Source organism: Crocodylus porosus, unplaced genomic scaffold, assembly GCF_001723895.1.
Source record: "Crocodylus porosus isolate Cpor-Errol unplaced genomic scaffold, CroPor_comp1, whole genome shotgun sequence".
In the NCBI taxonomy this organism is placed as follows: Eukaryota; Metazoa; Chordata; order Crocodylia; family Crocodylidae; genus Crocodylus; species Crocodylus porosus.
Genome location: NW_017728929.1, coordinates 9,789,508 through 9,806,216, shown reverse-complemented (window position 1 = coordinate 9,806,216; position 16,709 = coordinate 9,789,508). Strand labels below are relative to the sequence as shown.

Below are 16,709 nucleotides of genomic sequence, written 5' to 3'. Positions count from 1 at the left end.
GACCGGCGCAGGCAGGGGGAAAATGCAGCCGAGCCCCTGCCGCTCCGGCCGGGCTCGTCCCGTCCCGTCCCAAGCGGCACACGGCTCCATCGCCGCTTCTGCTGGCCGGTGCAGACCCAGCCGCCTCCTCTCGTCCCCAGCAGCATGTGAGGAGCCGACTTCAGCTGCGGGCCGCTTTTCCTGGCCGGTGCTGACCCGGGCGGGTCCATCCCATCCGGAGCGGCATGCAGCTGAAGCTGGCTTCCCATGTGCTGCTGGGGACGGGAGGAGCCGGCCGGGTCGGCACCGGCCAGCAGAAGTGGCGGCGGAGCCGTGTGCGGGTCGGGACGGGACGGGACGCGACGAGCCCGGCCGGAGCGCCAGGGGCTCGGCTGCATTTTCCCCCTGCCTGCACCGGTCAGTCCCGAGCGCACACGGCTCCGCCGCCGCCTCTGCTGGCCGGTGCCGACCCGGGCGGGCTCGCCCCCTCCCCAACAGCACATGGGAAGCCAGCATGGGGGGCCTCGGCAGGCGGGGTCCTGGGGTGACCTCACTGCGTGATAAAAAACTCATGATCCGGCCCCACATTCAAAAAGGTTGGACACCCCTGCTGTAGAACCAGGGCTGCTCCATGGTCCACAGTCTCCCGTTGGTTGGTGCCTACACCCCCACCGTCTCAGAAGGTGACCTGCAAAACTTTTACTAGACAGGCTGTCTTGGTCTGTGGTCCAGTTGCCAGCTTGCAAGTCTGGCTCCGGGGGTGGGGACCAGTGCGGTGTACAGATGCACTGGCAGCAACACCATCTTTATGAGTACCACGCACCCACCCATGGAGAGGTGTCACCCATGCCACATACTCAACCTCTGCTTCACCTTGGCCTCCTTCTTCTCCCAGGCCTTCCTTCCACTCAGCTCTGGGTCAAATTCCACCTCAAGGATCTTGACCCCCTCGCACGGGACTGAGACCCCCAGGGACTCCAGGTCCCCAAGGTCGCCTATGGCAGGCAGGTGCTTTTGCTCACATTGCCAGCACTGCCACTTCATCAATCTGTGTCCACTCATGCCACACTGCACGCCTCTTGCTATACCGGCAGACAAACAGGCTGTCCCCACAGACAAACAGGCTGTCCCAAGAAGCCTCCAGCCAAGCCTCAGCAGTGTCTCTTCCTTCTGGGGGGCACCCCATCAAGCCCACTGCCTGTGCCCTGCACAAACTTGTTTGTGACGAAGGGTATTTATACCCGAAAGCTTGCAAAGAAGAATGTTTCCAACTATTTCAGCAAGTCTAATAAAAGATATCAGATTTGCCCAAAGGACCTTGTCTGCCTGTGCCCTTAGACCGACACGGCTACAACCTACACCCCTGTGAATACACAGGCATGTGTACACGCACATGCACACCCAGGCGTGCACAAACACACTAACCCTGCATACAAGTCCCAACCCGGGCTGTCTCTGCCTCTTTAAGAATGCCATTTGATTTGCATAGCCACGCCTCCAAGCTTTCTGAGTAGGCTCCCAAGGACCCACCCCTGTGTTGGGCCTTGATTGGCTAGCTAGATCTGAATATTTAAATCTGCCAAGGGAGGAGCTTGCCGTGTGAATGGCCCCCCCGCCCCGCCCCAGCAGGGGCAGTAGTGTGGAGGGAGCTCAGCCCCGACGTGCCGGGAACGGAGCGCCCGCTGCCACTGGGACCCTGCTGTTCAGACAGACTCTAGCTCTTCAGTGGTGCCACCTCTCCACCAGCTACACTGCCTGAGGGGGGAAGCAGGGGGGACTCCTGGCTGCTTTACCATTGTGCCGTTTATCCTCGTTAGGGAGTTTCCGAGCTCAGCCAATTTTTTTCTGTCTTTTTTTATTGCCGTCCCCTCCCCACTCCACTCCCTTGCAAAAAAAAAACAACAAACAAAATTGACAGCTGCATTAAAGACAGACCAGCTCTAAGGGGTTTGCAGAGCGGTGTTTGATGAAAGCCAAGAGAAAAAAAAAAGCCCCGGCATAACAGTTGGTTTGAAATAAAGGACAAGCCGGTGTGTCGTGGAGATGAGGGGCCTACCCGGCTGGACTGTGATCCTAGCCCTGGGGAACTGGGTTTGGGTCGAGGGTGTTGTGCCTCTGGCTGACTTTTACCCCTTTGGCTTGGAGCAGGGGGATGCTGTCACTTTGAAACAGGATGACGGAGGCTCCGGGCTTCAGCCGATTTCAGTGAAATTCCCTTTCTTTGGAGTGGGACACACAGGACTTTATGTAAGTAGCATTTTCTTTGCTTCGTTTCAATTCTGGAAGAGGCTTCAGGCTCCAGCTTGCTTCCTGGCAAGGGGCCTTGCCGGGGCATTGCTCTCTGCTCCCTGCAAGGTGGCATTTCCTGGCACAACTCGACAGCCAGCCTGCGGTCTGCTTGCGATGAGTCTGCCACCGTGGTGAGTTCCCTGGAGCTTTTCCAGAGGGGAAAGGTAAAATCAGGGCACAGCTTTTTTTGATTTTTTTGTTTTTTTTTGCTCTCTGACAGCTCAGGCTGAGTGGAGAAAAAGAGGGGGGGAGGAAAAGAGGGACATGGAGTAAAGTGACAGGCTGGCTTTGGCTTGGAGATGACATGCCAGGCAGGCACAGCACTGAGGCCAGGCAGCGTGGTACTGTCCGGGAAGCCTGCACTTTCCATCCAGACAGGGCTCTGACTTTTTATTTCCACAAGTTAGAGCCGAAAGCCTGCAGGGAGTGAGATATCGGGAAAAACAGAGTTGCTCTCAGCCTGCAGAGGCTGAGTACCATGCAGATTTCTCTACCACACCTCATCCCTGACCTGTCTCTGTACCCACTTTGTCCTTGACTTCTTGGCTCAGGTTGTCTATGCAGGTGCCAGCTTCAGAGATGTGGGGACCTGTCCACTAGGAACTGGATAGAAATTGTCACCTTATATCAAACAGAGCATGGGGGAGCCCTCCCATGAGAAATGGGCTCAGTATCTTAAGCTTTGTCTACACAAGAAAGTATTTGCCAGTGTTGCTATGCTAGTGTAGACACAGCTTTTGCCAGCAAAAGTAGGCTTGAGCCAGCAGTTTATGGCAGTTTGATGAGTGCTCATGAGTTAATCCAACTGCACCCATACTAGAGCCTTGACTGCTACAGGAGCATAGTGAAAATATCACCTCGCTGCCCAACAGCACTGTACCGGCAAATGTTTCTGGAGCAGACCTGGCTTCTGTGTGTCTGAGGTAGCTGATAGGCATCGCAGAGGAATGACAACTATGGTGTTATGAATAATTGTGAACAATCAAGGCAGTTAACCAGCCAAGTCCTCGGTCTACATTGAGACAGTTCCCACTGGCTTTGGTGGGGGGTTTCCTGCCTGTGCACAGTATACGAGCCTCCTTTTCTGGCGCTGTGTTTCAAATGCACACTTCGCCGGCCCTTCTCACAGCTGACGCCGCACAACTTCCATGGAAACCTCTGTTAGAACGTTAGAATTCAACAAATCAAGTGACATTTGCCACTGGGAAAACAGTCTGGGCCAGATTCTCAGCTAGTGTAAATCAGCATTCCTCCACTGAAACCATGTTGGCTCAAATGATTTTTGCAAGCCTTGGATTTCAGGTCTTGGAGAGAGTCTGCCCCGTGGGAAAAGGCAATAGATGAGACCTTGAAGTTGTATTAGGTCAGGGCTGAAAGTTGTCATATTGAGAAGGGTCCCCTCTGAGCTAAATGAGCAGGGGGCTGTTTCCATGTTGTGCTGGTTGAAATTTAAAGAAAAAAATAGGAAAAATAGTTCAATAAAATGACACTTTTAAAATTATTCTGACAAAATTGTCCCCTTTTCTTGGGGAGAAAGGGTGGACGTGCATGTCAGAAATGAAGCAAAGTCTACCCTCAGACCCTATCAGAGCAGGGACACTTGCTGACAACCCTGAGAGGCTGCAGAGGGTGAGTACAGGTCCTCAGAGCGAGGCTGGGGGTGACAATGGGGAGGGCAATCAGAGCCTGCCCCAGCTGAAGCTTTCTGGATTTCCAGTTCTCTGTCTTCTCACCTTTCTCTGTGAGCTTTTCTGGACTGGAAGACAGGCTCTGAGGATTTTATTCAAAGAACCCAAGTCCTTGATGCAGAGATAAGGTGAAAGCCTCACAATTAATGTGTGTTGAGAATGACCGTTGATGTTTATATAGCTGCAGAAAAGTTAGGAAAGTTTTGTAAAAGATGTCTGTTCTGTGTGTTCAACAGACCGGCACGGGCTGCGTTGTGTGCTAGCAGGGTTCATTCAGGATCCCATCCCTGATGGATTTGGGTTATTAAAGGACTTAGGTCAGTGACCTTGTTAAAGAAAACAGCTTGTCTCTACAGTGGATCTCCACACCGTTTTGTGACACTCAAGTTGTGTGAAGAGGACACATAGCTGCTGGGACTCAGCTACCATAAGGGCATCTCCTGAAGATGCAGGGACTAATCAGGAAGTGAGGGGGGTTGTGTGAAGGATGGTGAAAGGGGCAAGGTCAAAGCATATTGTGCTGCAGCCATCCAGAGCTGGTGAATCAATCCCCACCGACCCATTCCATGTGACTAGTCCATCTGACACTATAGAGCATCCCTGGGAATATTGTCATTACAGAAACTAGGTCAGGGCCCACTGTGCTAGGAACAAATCCCCTGTCAAAGATAGCCCCTGTCCCAAAGAGCTTGCATTCGAACTAGACAAGGAGGAAAGGGGAGTCAGAGGCCCACTGGTGTGAAGTGCTTTGCCCATGAGCATAACACAGGTGAGGAGCAGCATCAGGAATAGGACCCAGGTCTGCCAAGCTCCAGTCCAGTGTACTAACTGCTAGGCGGTTCTGCTTCCCTTTAATTGGTCTCTACAGTTCTTTGCAAACATAGGGCCCAATCCAGTAGTCCCCATTGAGGTTAGCAAGTGTTACATGCCACGAGGGCTTGCCAAGCTCATTGTAAGAGATCTTCCCTGCCCCATTCATGTACTGATCCTCAGAACAACATGGAGTCCCATGAGGCACACTCAGCATGGGAATATGGGTCTGTGCTTCACCTCTCCCTGCTGGATCTGGATCTAAGATAGACAATGCAGAGATGAACAGTCAGGATAGGGAGGCCAGTGAGAGAGAGCTAGGGAGATGAGAAATGCCCTGGCAGTGGTGTGTATTCAGAAGGGAATGGAAAGAGAAGAAGGGGGGTGACTTGGGATAGATGCAGGTGAGCAGAAGACAAAGGGTTAAAGGAGAGGATTCTGTGGACTCCACAGAGCTGGGAGCCCATATAGACCAGGGAATATGGAATGAGAATAGTAACTTCCTTATTGAACTTTAAACCACTGGGCAGGATAGGACTTTGTAGCAGGGGAGCCATTGTCTACTAAACCCTACAGGTCAGTAGAAGAATTTCTAGGGAAACCCATGCAGTTTTCATAGAGCCCAATTAAACCCCACAGGATTTTCTGTAAGGAGTGGGGCAAGGGATCAGAGGTGTGGCAGGGCTGAAGCTATCTATGGCAGCAAGCATGAATGTGAGGAGCTGCCATGTGATGTGGCTCAAGTCGTGACGATACCATCAGCAGAAGGGGTATGAGTATTAGCAAACACCATGTGGCTACAAAGGGAGGGGGAGAAGTGGGGAGGCCAAAGTAAAATATACAGTGCCAAGATGCGAAGAGACCAGGGCATTAGCAGTGAAGTGGGGGCAGGGAGGAAGACAGGACACGGGCATTTCCTCTGCTCAGAGCCAGCCTTAGGGAAAATGGCACCCTGAGCAAGCTTGTATGTTGGTGCCCACGCTCCCTCCTAAATGTGTGGCTCTGCTGCAAGCAGAGGCAGGCAGGCAGGGGCACAGGGCTTAATCTGGTGGGAAGGCAGCATAGGCGACTGGTAGGTGGGGCACATGCCCCCCCTGAGACTTGTTGCTGCTGAGACCAGCTTCTGTGGGTGATCGCTGCTCACCACCCTGCCGCCACCAGCTTCTGCGGGCAATTGCCACTAGCCACTCCCCATCCCTACCTGCTGCCACCACTGCCAGTTTGTGTGGGCAATCACCATTTGCCACCCCCTGCCCCCTCACTGCTAACACCGCCACCAGCTTCTGCAGCAGTCGCTACTCACTACCCCACTGCCGACACTGCCACCCACAAAACTGTGCCCACCCCCCCAGTCTTGGGAGGCACCAGTCACCCATGAAGGGCAGAGTGGCATGGTACGCCAGGCAGATGAGTGGGCAGGCACTGCATCTGCTGTGTGGGAGCAAGGTGGGAAGACTGAAGCAGAAGCCATCATGCCCACACTTGCCCAGCCCAGCTCCTCCTGAGCAGTGGCTAGAGGCAGGGCCAGGCTGATCTGGGCACCTCTCCTTCTGCCTCGGGCGGGAATCCGTCAGGGCAGGGCAAGACTGGGGGAGAGCGCTGCTCTGAGCATGGGTGGCATGTGCATGCATGTGTCCCAGGGCTACAACACTTTGGGCGATTGCCCACCTCACCCACCCTTAAGGCTGGCTCTGCCTTCCCTCACCGACACTCCCTCCTTAGCACTCTCACCCTGCACACTGCAGACCTTTGCTCTGCCCCTTCAGGATGCTGGCCATCCTCCTGCACACACTAACTACCAACCCACTTTCAGAGGAACAGGATTCTGCCGAGTTTCCAGCTCAGTTTAGAAGGCAGCCCTAACCTGGCGGCTTCCAGTATGCAAACACCAGGGCTGACATCCCAGCACCTCAATCTGTCATCCATTTAAGATGGTCATGGTTGCTGCTTCCTGTACTTGAACATGTTTTCCTGTCCCTCTCTGTGTTCATCCAGAGCTCTCTTCCCTGCCCCCAGGGTAGAAAGCAACTAGGCTCATGGTTAGCTGCAGCCTGGTGGTACTTCTCTTGATTTCATTTCTTGTTTAAATTCAACTTAAATTGTTCCAAATGCATCTGGATTTACTTGGGGACAGATGAACAGTTCTAATTTAATTTAAGGCATCAAAGCTGTAACAGGAAGTTGCGAATCAGAATGTCTTTGGTATTTAAGGAAAACAAACTCAGGAGCCAAGGCAGTAGCCATATAAAAAAGTCCTGTCAGTTCAGGAAAAACCTCACAACTCCCTTAGCTTCTGTCTCACTGACTGCAGACTCATGTTGCTTAGGGTCACAGAGACAAGATCAGCTTTAAAGGAAATCTTAGGGCTCACATGCCTTTGAAAGATAAATCCCTGAGGCATCACTCATACCACTTCAGGAGACCAAGTCTCAGCTGTATCAGGCACGTGGAGTCAGTCCCAGCTGTACCTGGGCCATGTGAGACCAGTCGGAAGGTAGATCTGACCTCAGCTCTCATTCCCTGGGTTAGTGAGGATCACAGGCTTTGTGGAGACAACCTCAGGACCTGCAGACCCCCTGCCAGCAGAGCTCTTATTCTCTTTTGGCCAGTGGTTAACAGAAACATCCCAGAGGTGACCTGAGGGTTGCGTGTTCCTGGGCTCGTGGTGATATGATGATTCATAGCTATGAGCTGAAAGTGCATACTCTGGCTTGAATATATGGCTGTGGGGTGGATACACTAGGGCTTTGGGTGAGATGTAGAACAAATATATCTGCACTCTGGGTTTATTGGTAACGCAGTGCCTGGGAATGCTCAGAGTGCTGCTAATGACTCAGATAACATTCTGAACTGCCTTCCATTTAGAAACCATTCCCCTTAGATAGAAGCTACTTTCTGTGTTTATCTCCCCTCATTCTTTATTATTAGCAGACTCAGCATGAAAAGAGAATCTTTTTTTCTTAAATGTTCCTCTACTCCCATTGCCTGCCCTGCACCTGAAGTCACAGTTGTAGGAGTTTGGAACTACAATTTGCTGCTGTTGAAATATTTATGATATAGCTGGGCCATGGGGACTCTACATAGGGAGAGGCAGCTCGAATAGACCAACCCTCTGGAGACAAAAGCTCTTCTTTTCATTCAGAAGGTCCCTTAGTCATAAGGAGGGGAAAGAAATGTAACAAAACATCTAGGCAAGACAGACATTGTGGCTCAGAAGGTTCACTGAGCTTGGTTCTCTGTTCATTGTACAATCACTTTCAGCCATGCAGAACAGGCAATACCAGTTTGGAACGGTGGTACTTTACACATGCCCATGGCACCCAAGTAAATAGCGACAGGAGATGGCAGGCACTGGAGACTTGCACCCACCTGGTTCTAACCTATCAGTCCTACTGGGTCATCAGGAGGCGTGCAAGTCTGGACATTCATTACCAGAGCACCAGCTTCTCCCATGAGATGTTCCACTTTCTGGTAGCAGTGGAACAACTCATGAAAACCAGTGCAGTGGCACTGTATAAACAGCCCTTGAGGGGATCAGAACTCCAGGCTAGTATCTAAGTACTTAATAATGAGCATAATTAACCACTGGAGCATCTTTCTAAAAGACATGCTATTGCCCAAGCAATCTGTATGCTTTGATAGAGGGATCTTTGGCTGAGGTTCTCTGGCTCATGCAATGCCAGAGTACCTCAGCAGGTCCTTAACTTTAGTGGCAGAGGGTAAAGTCTTGAGATGGATACATGTGGGTGGACTTTGTGGGGCTTTGTAGAGCCTCACTGGCATCATACTTAGCATTTAGGCTTCAAGAAATCACCAAAACATGTTACTAAAATTGTCTTCAAAGGAACTTAAGTGAGGTCCCAAGCACAGATGCTTTCTTGGCTATTTTTCTAGTTGTATGAGTGTCACCATGTGCTTAATATCTTGCTGGCTTGAGGCTTGTGAGAGCATAATCAAAAGTGTGAGCTCGTGTTGAAGCTCGTGGCGGGAAATTAGGAGGTGAATCTCATGCTGAATTCTGCTACAGACTTGCTGGGAGTCCCCTAGCTTGCCTCTGTTTACTTATTTTCCCATCTGTAAAATGAGGTAAAATTGGAACCATGCTTCCCTACCTAGCAGCAATGAGAGAGGCTGTGAGGTTTGTAAAATGCTTTGAGATCTTCAAATGCAAGGAGCTCTGGAAATGCAAAGGATTAACATTGGCAGATGGAAGAACTGCTATCCCTGGCTCTGCACAGTAGCCATGTCATTCTACAGAAGCATCTTACAAGGTCTTCACAAGTCCTGTAGACCATGCCATAAATGTAACTTGCCAGCACCATACACACTTCTTTAAAACTCGTTTTCAAGGTCAGCAGGAGACACAGTGACTATTCTGAATTTGAGGGCAGATTCTGACATCCTTCCTTCTTTTTAAAAGTGCCACTGAAATCATGGGGTGAAACCTTTGCCATGAGGAGGAAAATGGAAGTTCTGGTGGGGCCAGATTTCCCTCCATGAAGTTGCCTGTTGAGGAAGATGCTCCCTATCACAAGCAAAGGTCTCAGAATCTGAGCCTTCATCAATAATCAGCAGCTTGCAAGATAAACACTTGTATAAGCCACTGCCTTCACTGCCACTGTGAGTGCTGGAAGGGATGGGGAGAGGGGTTAGAGCAATCTTCATGTCCTGACTTATTTCTTAATCCAGTCCTTAGCCCTTAGGCAAGCAAACAGAGGTCACTGGGCCAAACCTTGGCTCCACTGAACTTAGTAAAGGACAAAATTCCCATTTCCTTTGAGGGGATCAGAATTTGGTCAGGTACAAATTTTGGCTATGGCCTGAATAAGCACTGAGCCAGGACACCAGGACTTGGCCGATGGAGAAGGTGACAGATCAGTGAGTGAAAACATACCTAGGGAAGCCATGTTGCCAGATTTTTGCCTCTGAATAGACACGGCACTTTCCAGAGTTCAGTTCCCATTTTTTTGCAGGGGGAGCTAGTGAGCACTAAGCTCTTGAACCTGGCCTTGCTGGTGAACAAGCAGCCCTCTGAAAATCCTGGCCATAAGTGTTATGAATATTGACTTTATCCCACTCTCATTGGAAGCACTAGCCAAACTCACAACATGCAGGACCAAGCCCTAAGTCAATTCTGGCCAGGGTTTTGTGGCCGAGGTAATGCCTACCTATCGGGTTGGTGTTCACTGTTTCTGCAAAACCAAAGGTCCTACACCTTCTCCTTACAGACTGTGGAGGCTTCTGTGGCACTGGGCAATAGGGACTGAGTGCTGAGGGAGCAGCTGTGTTCTTGGGCCACACATGATGTGGATGCTGTTAATTGCCAGGGCTGTTCTTCATGTTCCACATGGTAATTGCTCAGAATTACCGGAGACTGTGTGGCAATCACATTTTGCCCCCTCCCTTCACTTTTAGGTCCAGACTCCAGGACCTTAGAAAATGTGACAGTCAGTCATCCCCTCAGCTTCCTTGCTGGGTAGAGCCACCAGGGGTTAAATGGAGCTTCTTAAGAATGAAGCAGGAGGATGAGGGGAGACAGCAGAGGATCACAGAGGTGCTTGGGAAAGAAGGCAGGAATGGGGGAGAAAGGATCAGAATCTGCAGAGGGAGTGACAATACTGAACCCAACGAGAACAACCATTGTTGTTCTCCGTTGCTACCTGCAAGCACCAGCCCCTTGCTACCTGCTTCCTTCTCTCTTTACACTCGGGTGTCATTCCTGTCAGCCCTGCACGAGTCCGCCAGGATCAGAAAACAATCCCAACAGTCAAGTTCAGGAAGGCGGAGGGATGAGGTTTTAAGCCTGTGGGGTGATTCTAACTGAATGTTTCAAGCAAGTGCCTCAGGGAGATCCCAGGAAGTAAACAATGTGTTTTCTAAACCAGTGATTGATTGAAACAAGATGAGCAGAGCCCCAGCCAAGACATTGCAAACCAGCCGCAAAGAGGAAGGGAGCGCTGGAGGACACCGGCTGGGGGGTCCTCTAGGGAAATGTGACTGCAGTTTGCTGACGCAGCTAGATAAGCAGAGTGAAAACCCTTCAGTGCTCAGGACCTTAGGAGTAAACACAGTATTGGGTTACTTCTGCTTTTTCTAACAGCCCTGGGCCTGAGCTGTCACAGCCAGGGCTTATTATGATCAGAGTCCTTTAGGTTTAAAATAGGATGGGAGCAGGTGGGAGACAAAAAGGGCTTTTTTTTTTCGCAGACATATTAGGTTCTCTTGAACACAGGAGCCCTCTGGGCAGGCTGGTAAGAGTGCAGGCTGTGAGAAGGCTGGCAGTGGATGGATCCAGGGGAATGGCTGCTCTCGGAGACGAAGGTGCTGACAGGTAGTGGGCTTCTACATAGGCTACTCTTCTCCCAGCTCCTAAGAGTTCAGTCCCGCTTGACCTGCAGGGGAAGAAGCCACAGGAACACTAGGATCCATTGATTGAACTGGGGCATTCATGCACCCTGTTGGATGTGTATCCTGGCTGGCTCCTTCCTTCCCTGGAGTTGCTCAACCTTTAGTCCTTGCATCTGAAAATCCAACTCTGTAACTGCTCAAATCCTGCTGGTGCCCTAGAACCCATGTGGGAGTGAGCATTACAACTGGGAATGAACAGGCCAAGGGGCTCAACCCTGACCTTTGTAAGCAGAGAGAGCTCCATTGACTTCATTGAAGTGTTGCTCGATAACACTAGGCTGAATTTGACCCATCATATTACATGGGTAGAGACCTGTGTATTTATCTGCCCTTCAATTTGTTTATATTCCAATAGTAGCTTGATGTACCAACCATGATCACAGGTCCCCCTTGCCACAGATACAACCCCTGCCCTGAAGAACCTACAGTCTACCCAGACAAGACAGGAGTGTTAACTCCTTCATTTTACAGAGGGGGAACCAAAGCCTAAACAGATAATGTCTCTTAGCCAAGGGCACCCGGGACATATAGGAGAGCTAAGAACTGAACCCAGCCCACTAGAGTGCCAGTCCAGTGACTTAGCCACAAGCCCATATGGCTTCTCTGTGGTTTGTGGTGAAAGCTCAGAAACTAAATTACTGCCAGTTCCCTGTGCTCCAGGTCACTGCTTTCTTCCCCTTTGCCTGCCATTGCAGGTCTTCTGCACTGCTGCTGCATGGGGAAACCTTGGTCATCTCAGTAATATTTCCCCCACCTGGAAACAGAAGGGGGCATCACTAAAGGAATAATTCCCCAGCTCAGCACGGCTCTGACTGGAACCTACCTATGTTCCCTCAGGGAGATCCATGAAGTTATTTCAGGTTTTGGTGACTGCGGGAAATTCCCCTCTGGGCAAAGGGCCAGAAGAAAACTAGTACTAATCCAGGTTCAGCCTGGAGGGCCTCAGGCAGGACTGAAGAGCTGCACAAATCTGACATTGGCTCTGGCACATGCAGAAGTCATAAGGCCCACGATTGCTAGAGTTGGCTTCACAATGGAGCACAGAGCCTCAGACTGCAGTCACCCCAAAGCCTCAGGCAATGGGATCGAGAGTTTGGGCTCCTTTCATTGTTAAGAAAGCAGCCATCTACCAGCTTCAGGCTGGATGTCAAACAGTCATTCAGTTTGGGGCCTTTAGATCAGGATGTGTGGGGAGAGAGTCAGACCAGAATATTAGCAAACAAAGCTAGAGTGAGGAGGGAGCCCAGAGAGGGAGCATGCAGCTCAAGAAAATAAACTCAACTGATTTGGAGCATCTTTAGGATTATGCAGCAGCTGTGCAAGGGCCCAGTGTCAGTGCTCTGTCCCTGGAGTCCCCTCAATGGCTTTCTGACCCAGCTTGTGGAGGAAGCAGGAAGTGGCAGGCACATATCCTACTAGTGGGGTGGACTGGGGATTGGGCTGAGTGTAAATGTTGGGTGTAATTTCTTGGCTGGTGGAAATTGTGTAGTCAGCACACTGGTGCTGTGCCCACAGAGGACAAGGCCCACTAACTCCAGTGTAGCTGGGCAATGTACACCCGGTGGGGATCTGGCCCCAGAAGGCCAGGAGTGCTCAGGACCAAACTAACTCACTGAAATGCTCCAGCCTGTGCTTTGCAGGAGCTCAGACTGAATGATCCCTTCCGCGGTCCCTTCTAATCACAAATCTATGAGAAATAACCTGACCCAGCAGCTTGGACCATTGCCATTTTAACCAAGAGAGGAGTAGAGTGTATGCTGCCTACAGGCTTTGTGTAAATGTCCTAGTTCCCTCTGCTGGGGTTGAAGGATTCTTCATCTGCCAAGCCAGCTGGCTGTCTGGGAGTAGCAGCCAAGCTGAACTGGCACCTCACAGGGAAGTCAAATGAATAGCTGACCTTTATATCCTCTGAGAAAAGGGGAAAGCCTGGCATTTTTTGAAAGCCTTCCTTCTCATTCAAGTTCCCAACTTATCAGTTCCCAGGCCTTCCTCCAGGCACTGCAGTCAGGAAAACATATATTCCCCAGGACCAGGACAAGTATCACACATTGCCCTGAATGAGGATGATGGCCAAGCATGATTTGCCATCAGGACCTGTCCCAAACTGATATGGAGATTAAGGAGAAAAAGACTTGCCCACCTCAACTGTAGGACTCATCTGTCCATCCAGACAGTGTGATATTTTTGCATAATGCATGGGAAAGGGCCACATTTGTGTGATATGTTTTGTGTGGAAGCCAAGCCTGGTGTGCTGTGGGCTTCCACTTCCACAGCACACCAGGGACATTTGGGGAGAACCCAACTCCTTCCCTGGGTGTGTGAGCCAAGCAGGTTGTATCATGCTCCTGCTCTGCTGCCAGCCAGAGTGAGGGAAATCAGCCTGTCTTTCAGCACTTCGTTATCAGAGGAGAGGTGGGTTTGCCATGTGGAGCCCTGCAAGCCAAGGTCAGCAAAGTGAAGGCTGACCCTGGATTCCAGCTGCTGCCTCTGCCAGCAGAGCCAAGGCACCGTTTTCCAAGGGCTGCTTTGCTTTTCAGGGCACTGATCATGAGCTGAAAATCACCTCACTTGGAGGCCCAGGCCCCATGGCAGGCTGTAGAGCAGGTCCCCAGCTGGTGTAAATGAGCTCAGCTCCAGTCCAGTGTGAATCAGGGCTGTTCCACTGCAGTCAGTGTTGATTTATGCCACATGGGGCTAGGGAGCACAGCCAGGGTCTTCTCCCCTTCCTGACACAATTTGTAGACAAGACTGAATTGGGCTTTAGCAGTGTTGAAAAGGGAGCTCTGCTCCAGCCTGTGGCAACCACTGCACGCTTGGAGGATGCTTACTGAGGCTGGTAAGAAATCCATTCCCTCTCCCCACCTCCACCACTGCTTCCTAAAGTCAGTGTTTAGAGTGGCCATAATCTTTTCATTTTCTAACCCTTAGACTTTCTCCTTGTTCACTTGCTCTGGGCCAAATGCACTGTCTGCATTAGTGGGCACATCAGTGACCAGGGCTCACATGCACTATCTCCTTCAGATCTCATTTGGGCTCCTTTGTTTCCCCCAGCCCAGGTCTTTCCCCTTCCATGTTCTTTCTCGAACTCCCTCCACTCCAGCTGTATCCCTTCTCGCACCAGTATTGTGCCACTCTCTACTCCATGCCTCTTACTTCCAGAATGAAACCCCTTTACGCTATGGCTGTTAGGAGCTGAGGGGGGGTGTGGTAGGGACAGAACCTCTGCTCAGCTATGGTGTCAATTTTCCCTTTGCCTTTCCCTTGGAGAAGGGTTTTCAACCCTAACTGGGAATTGGTTGTGCTCATCAGAGAGGGCAAGTGGCTGTTGCCTCTGGGGGAGGCTTACCAGTTATCCACAGAGAAATTGTTTTGCTTCCTTTATGAATGCAAAAATGGAAAGCAGAATATGTACTCAACACAGTGGGGTCTCCCTGGTTAAGGGAAAATACATTTCTGGGGAGAGTGCAAAGGGTTAAACTTCCAACACTCCTTTCCCTGGGAGAGAGGTTTTCTTACATTTGTTTGTAGTGCCATTTCCCCATAAGGATTGTTCCTTCCTTAATACCAGAGGTTAAAACCTTCAGCCCAGGCTTTCCCTTACAGAAGGTATTTCTTCTTCCAGCTTAGATGTTTTTCCAGAAAGAAGGTTTTTCCCAGTTCTTTTTCAGGAGCTGTTTTCTTAGAACAGTTCTCTTGTTCCAGGACAGAAAGGATACGTGCTTGTTCTTCATTTTCCCAAACAAAAGAGAGGTTTCCCCCATTGTATTTGTGAAAAAAAACAGGATACTTTTTTGGAGCCCAGACTTTGCTTTCAGAGCACAGAGTTAAACTTCTGATTGCAGAACTCTGCAGAGCACAGCATTAAACTTCAAAATGCATACAGCACAAAGTTAAACTTCTGATTGTAAAACATGCAAAATGAGGGAAAAGTGATTTGGTTATAGATTCAATCTTAATCCTAATTTCTCCAGAAAGGTATTGTCAACAATATCTTATTCTGGCCCCAAAAAGGGTGCAGACCCTGTCTTGTCTCCCAGGGATATCCCAAGATACAGTTGCATGTAGCTAAACACCAACTACCTACAATGGGAGCTTTCAAGAGACATGGTTCCTTTTTGTCTGAAAACATTATTGTGCCTCTTACTCTAGGTAACACCTACAGCTCCATCCTGGGAACTGGCATATGCTCAGCTTTCTCCTTGTAAGTGCTACGCATACTAGTGATGCTAAGAAAGTCAAGAATGTGCATGCTTGTTGGCAAGATTGAGGCCCAGGATTCTGAAACAAGTTAATTGAAAACAAAAATCTGTTTAATCCAGTGTGAGCCTGTGAGGTGCATTTGGCAGCACTTTGGCCCCTGTCTTCACAGGCATGTCGACACCCAGCTCTTGTCTATTTGAAATCAGGTGTCTAAATACCTTTGAGAATCTGCATGTTGGCATCCAGACCATTTCGCGGTTTGTCTGTGTAGTCAGTGGCAAAAGACCTTTATAAACACCAACAGGGGAGCATGAAAGCTCTTATACAATGTGTAAAAGGAATTTTAAAAATCCAGGACTTACTATTTAAAGGTCCCTTTCCCAGAACTTTTTGGAAATTAGTCAGTTTTTTCTTTTAAGTGAATTTGACCTGGTCCCTCTTAAGTCAAGGGATTTTTCTTTTTTCTCTTGGGTTTTTCTGGTGATTCCTGTTATCAATCTCGTTGCCCCTTTTCTTTTGCCTTGCCCCACATCAGAAAAGCAAGGGCAACCAAGGAAAGAAGGTGCCCACCAGCATTGTTTTGGAGCATGGGGATCTGTGTTGACTTAAGCACTGGGGGCTTATGTTGTCAGAGCTGTCCTGTTTGTTCACAAGGGCCTGAGAAAAGTTTTGAATTCCTACCCCATTTTTCTCTGGCAGCAGGGGAGTCTAAGCATCTGTTGGCACTACCCTGCCTGGGAGAACAGACTCCCCAGTGGTAATGGGATTAATCCAAAGTGGCTGATCAGGATTCAGAGGTTAATAACATCAGGAGGTGCACTAATTTGTAGAGCCTATGGGTGCTCATTAGGTAGCTCCAGCCCAGCTGGCTTGCCTCTTGCCTTGGTTCATGTGGGTAGCCTGGGAGAGTTGAGCAGCTTCTTGGCAGACAGCTGCAATGGCATTAATGTGGGGTCTAGGAGAGAGATCCTCTCCCTCAAGGGCCTGTGGGTTTAACAAGAAACAAAACCTGGGGAAACACAATGGAGGCTGTGTGCTCATAGAGATTAAGAGCCTCCCGCTGCAACTCAGCCCCCATAATCATATTGGGCATTCCTCCCTGGGTAGAGGCAAATTGTTAGGTGCATAGCAACACACTGATGAAGTGTGGGGGGGACCCAAAGGTGAGTTGTAAAGAGCTCAGCTGCTCGGGACTGCTGCAAGCAAGACAGAAATGCAGGCAGTGAGGAGCTGCCAGGCTTTGCTTTTTTCTGCCCAGAAAGGAGTAGTATTTCTATAGTTCTTGGCAGGCTTAAGGCCCTGCATGATCCTAGATGAATTACCCCTTGCCACCCC

The 16,709-nt window shown here is 50.1% G+C and overlaps 1 protein-coding gene across 5 annotated transcripts in view; it reads left to right on the top strand.

Moving 5' to 3' along the window:
* Window positions 1-1,604: 1,604 nt before the first annotated feature.
* SNED1 (sushi, nidogen and EGF like domains 1) overlaps window positions 1,605-16,709 on the top strand; it is a 79,025-nt gene continuing 63,920 nt past the window's right edge. For all 5 annotated transcript variants that reach the window (XR_002102487.1, XR_002102488.1, XR_002102486.1 and 2 more), the window contains exon 1: window positions 1,605-2,226. Coding sequence is in view for 2 of the 5 variants with exons in the window: in XM_019543036.1 (XP_019398581.1) it covers window positions 2,023-2,226 (204 nt within the window). In the remaining 3 variants the exon portion in view is untranslated. The remainder of the gene's footprint in view (window positions 2,227-16,709) is intronic.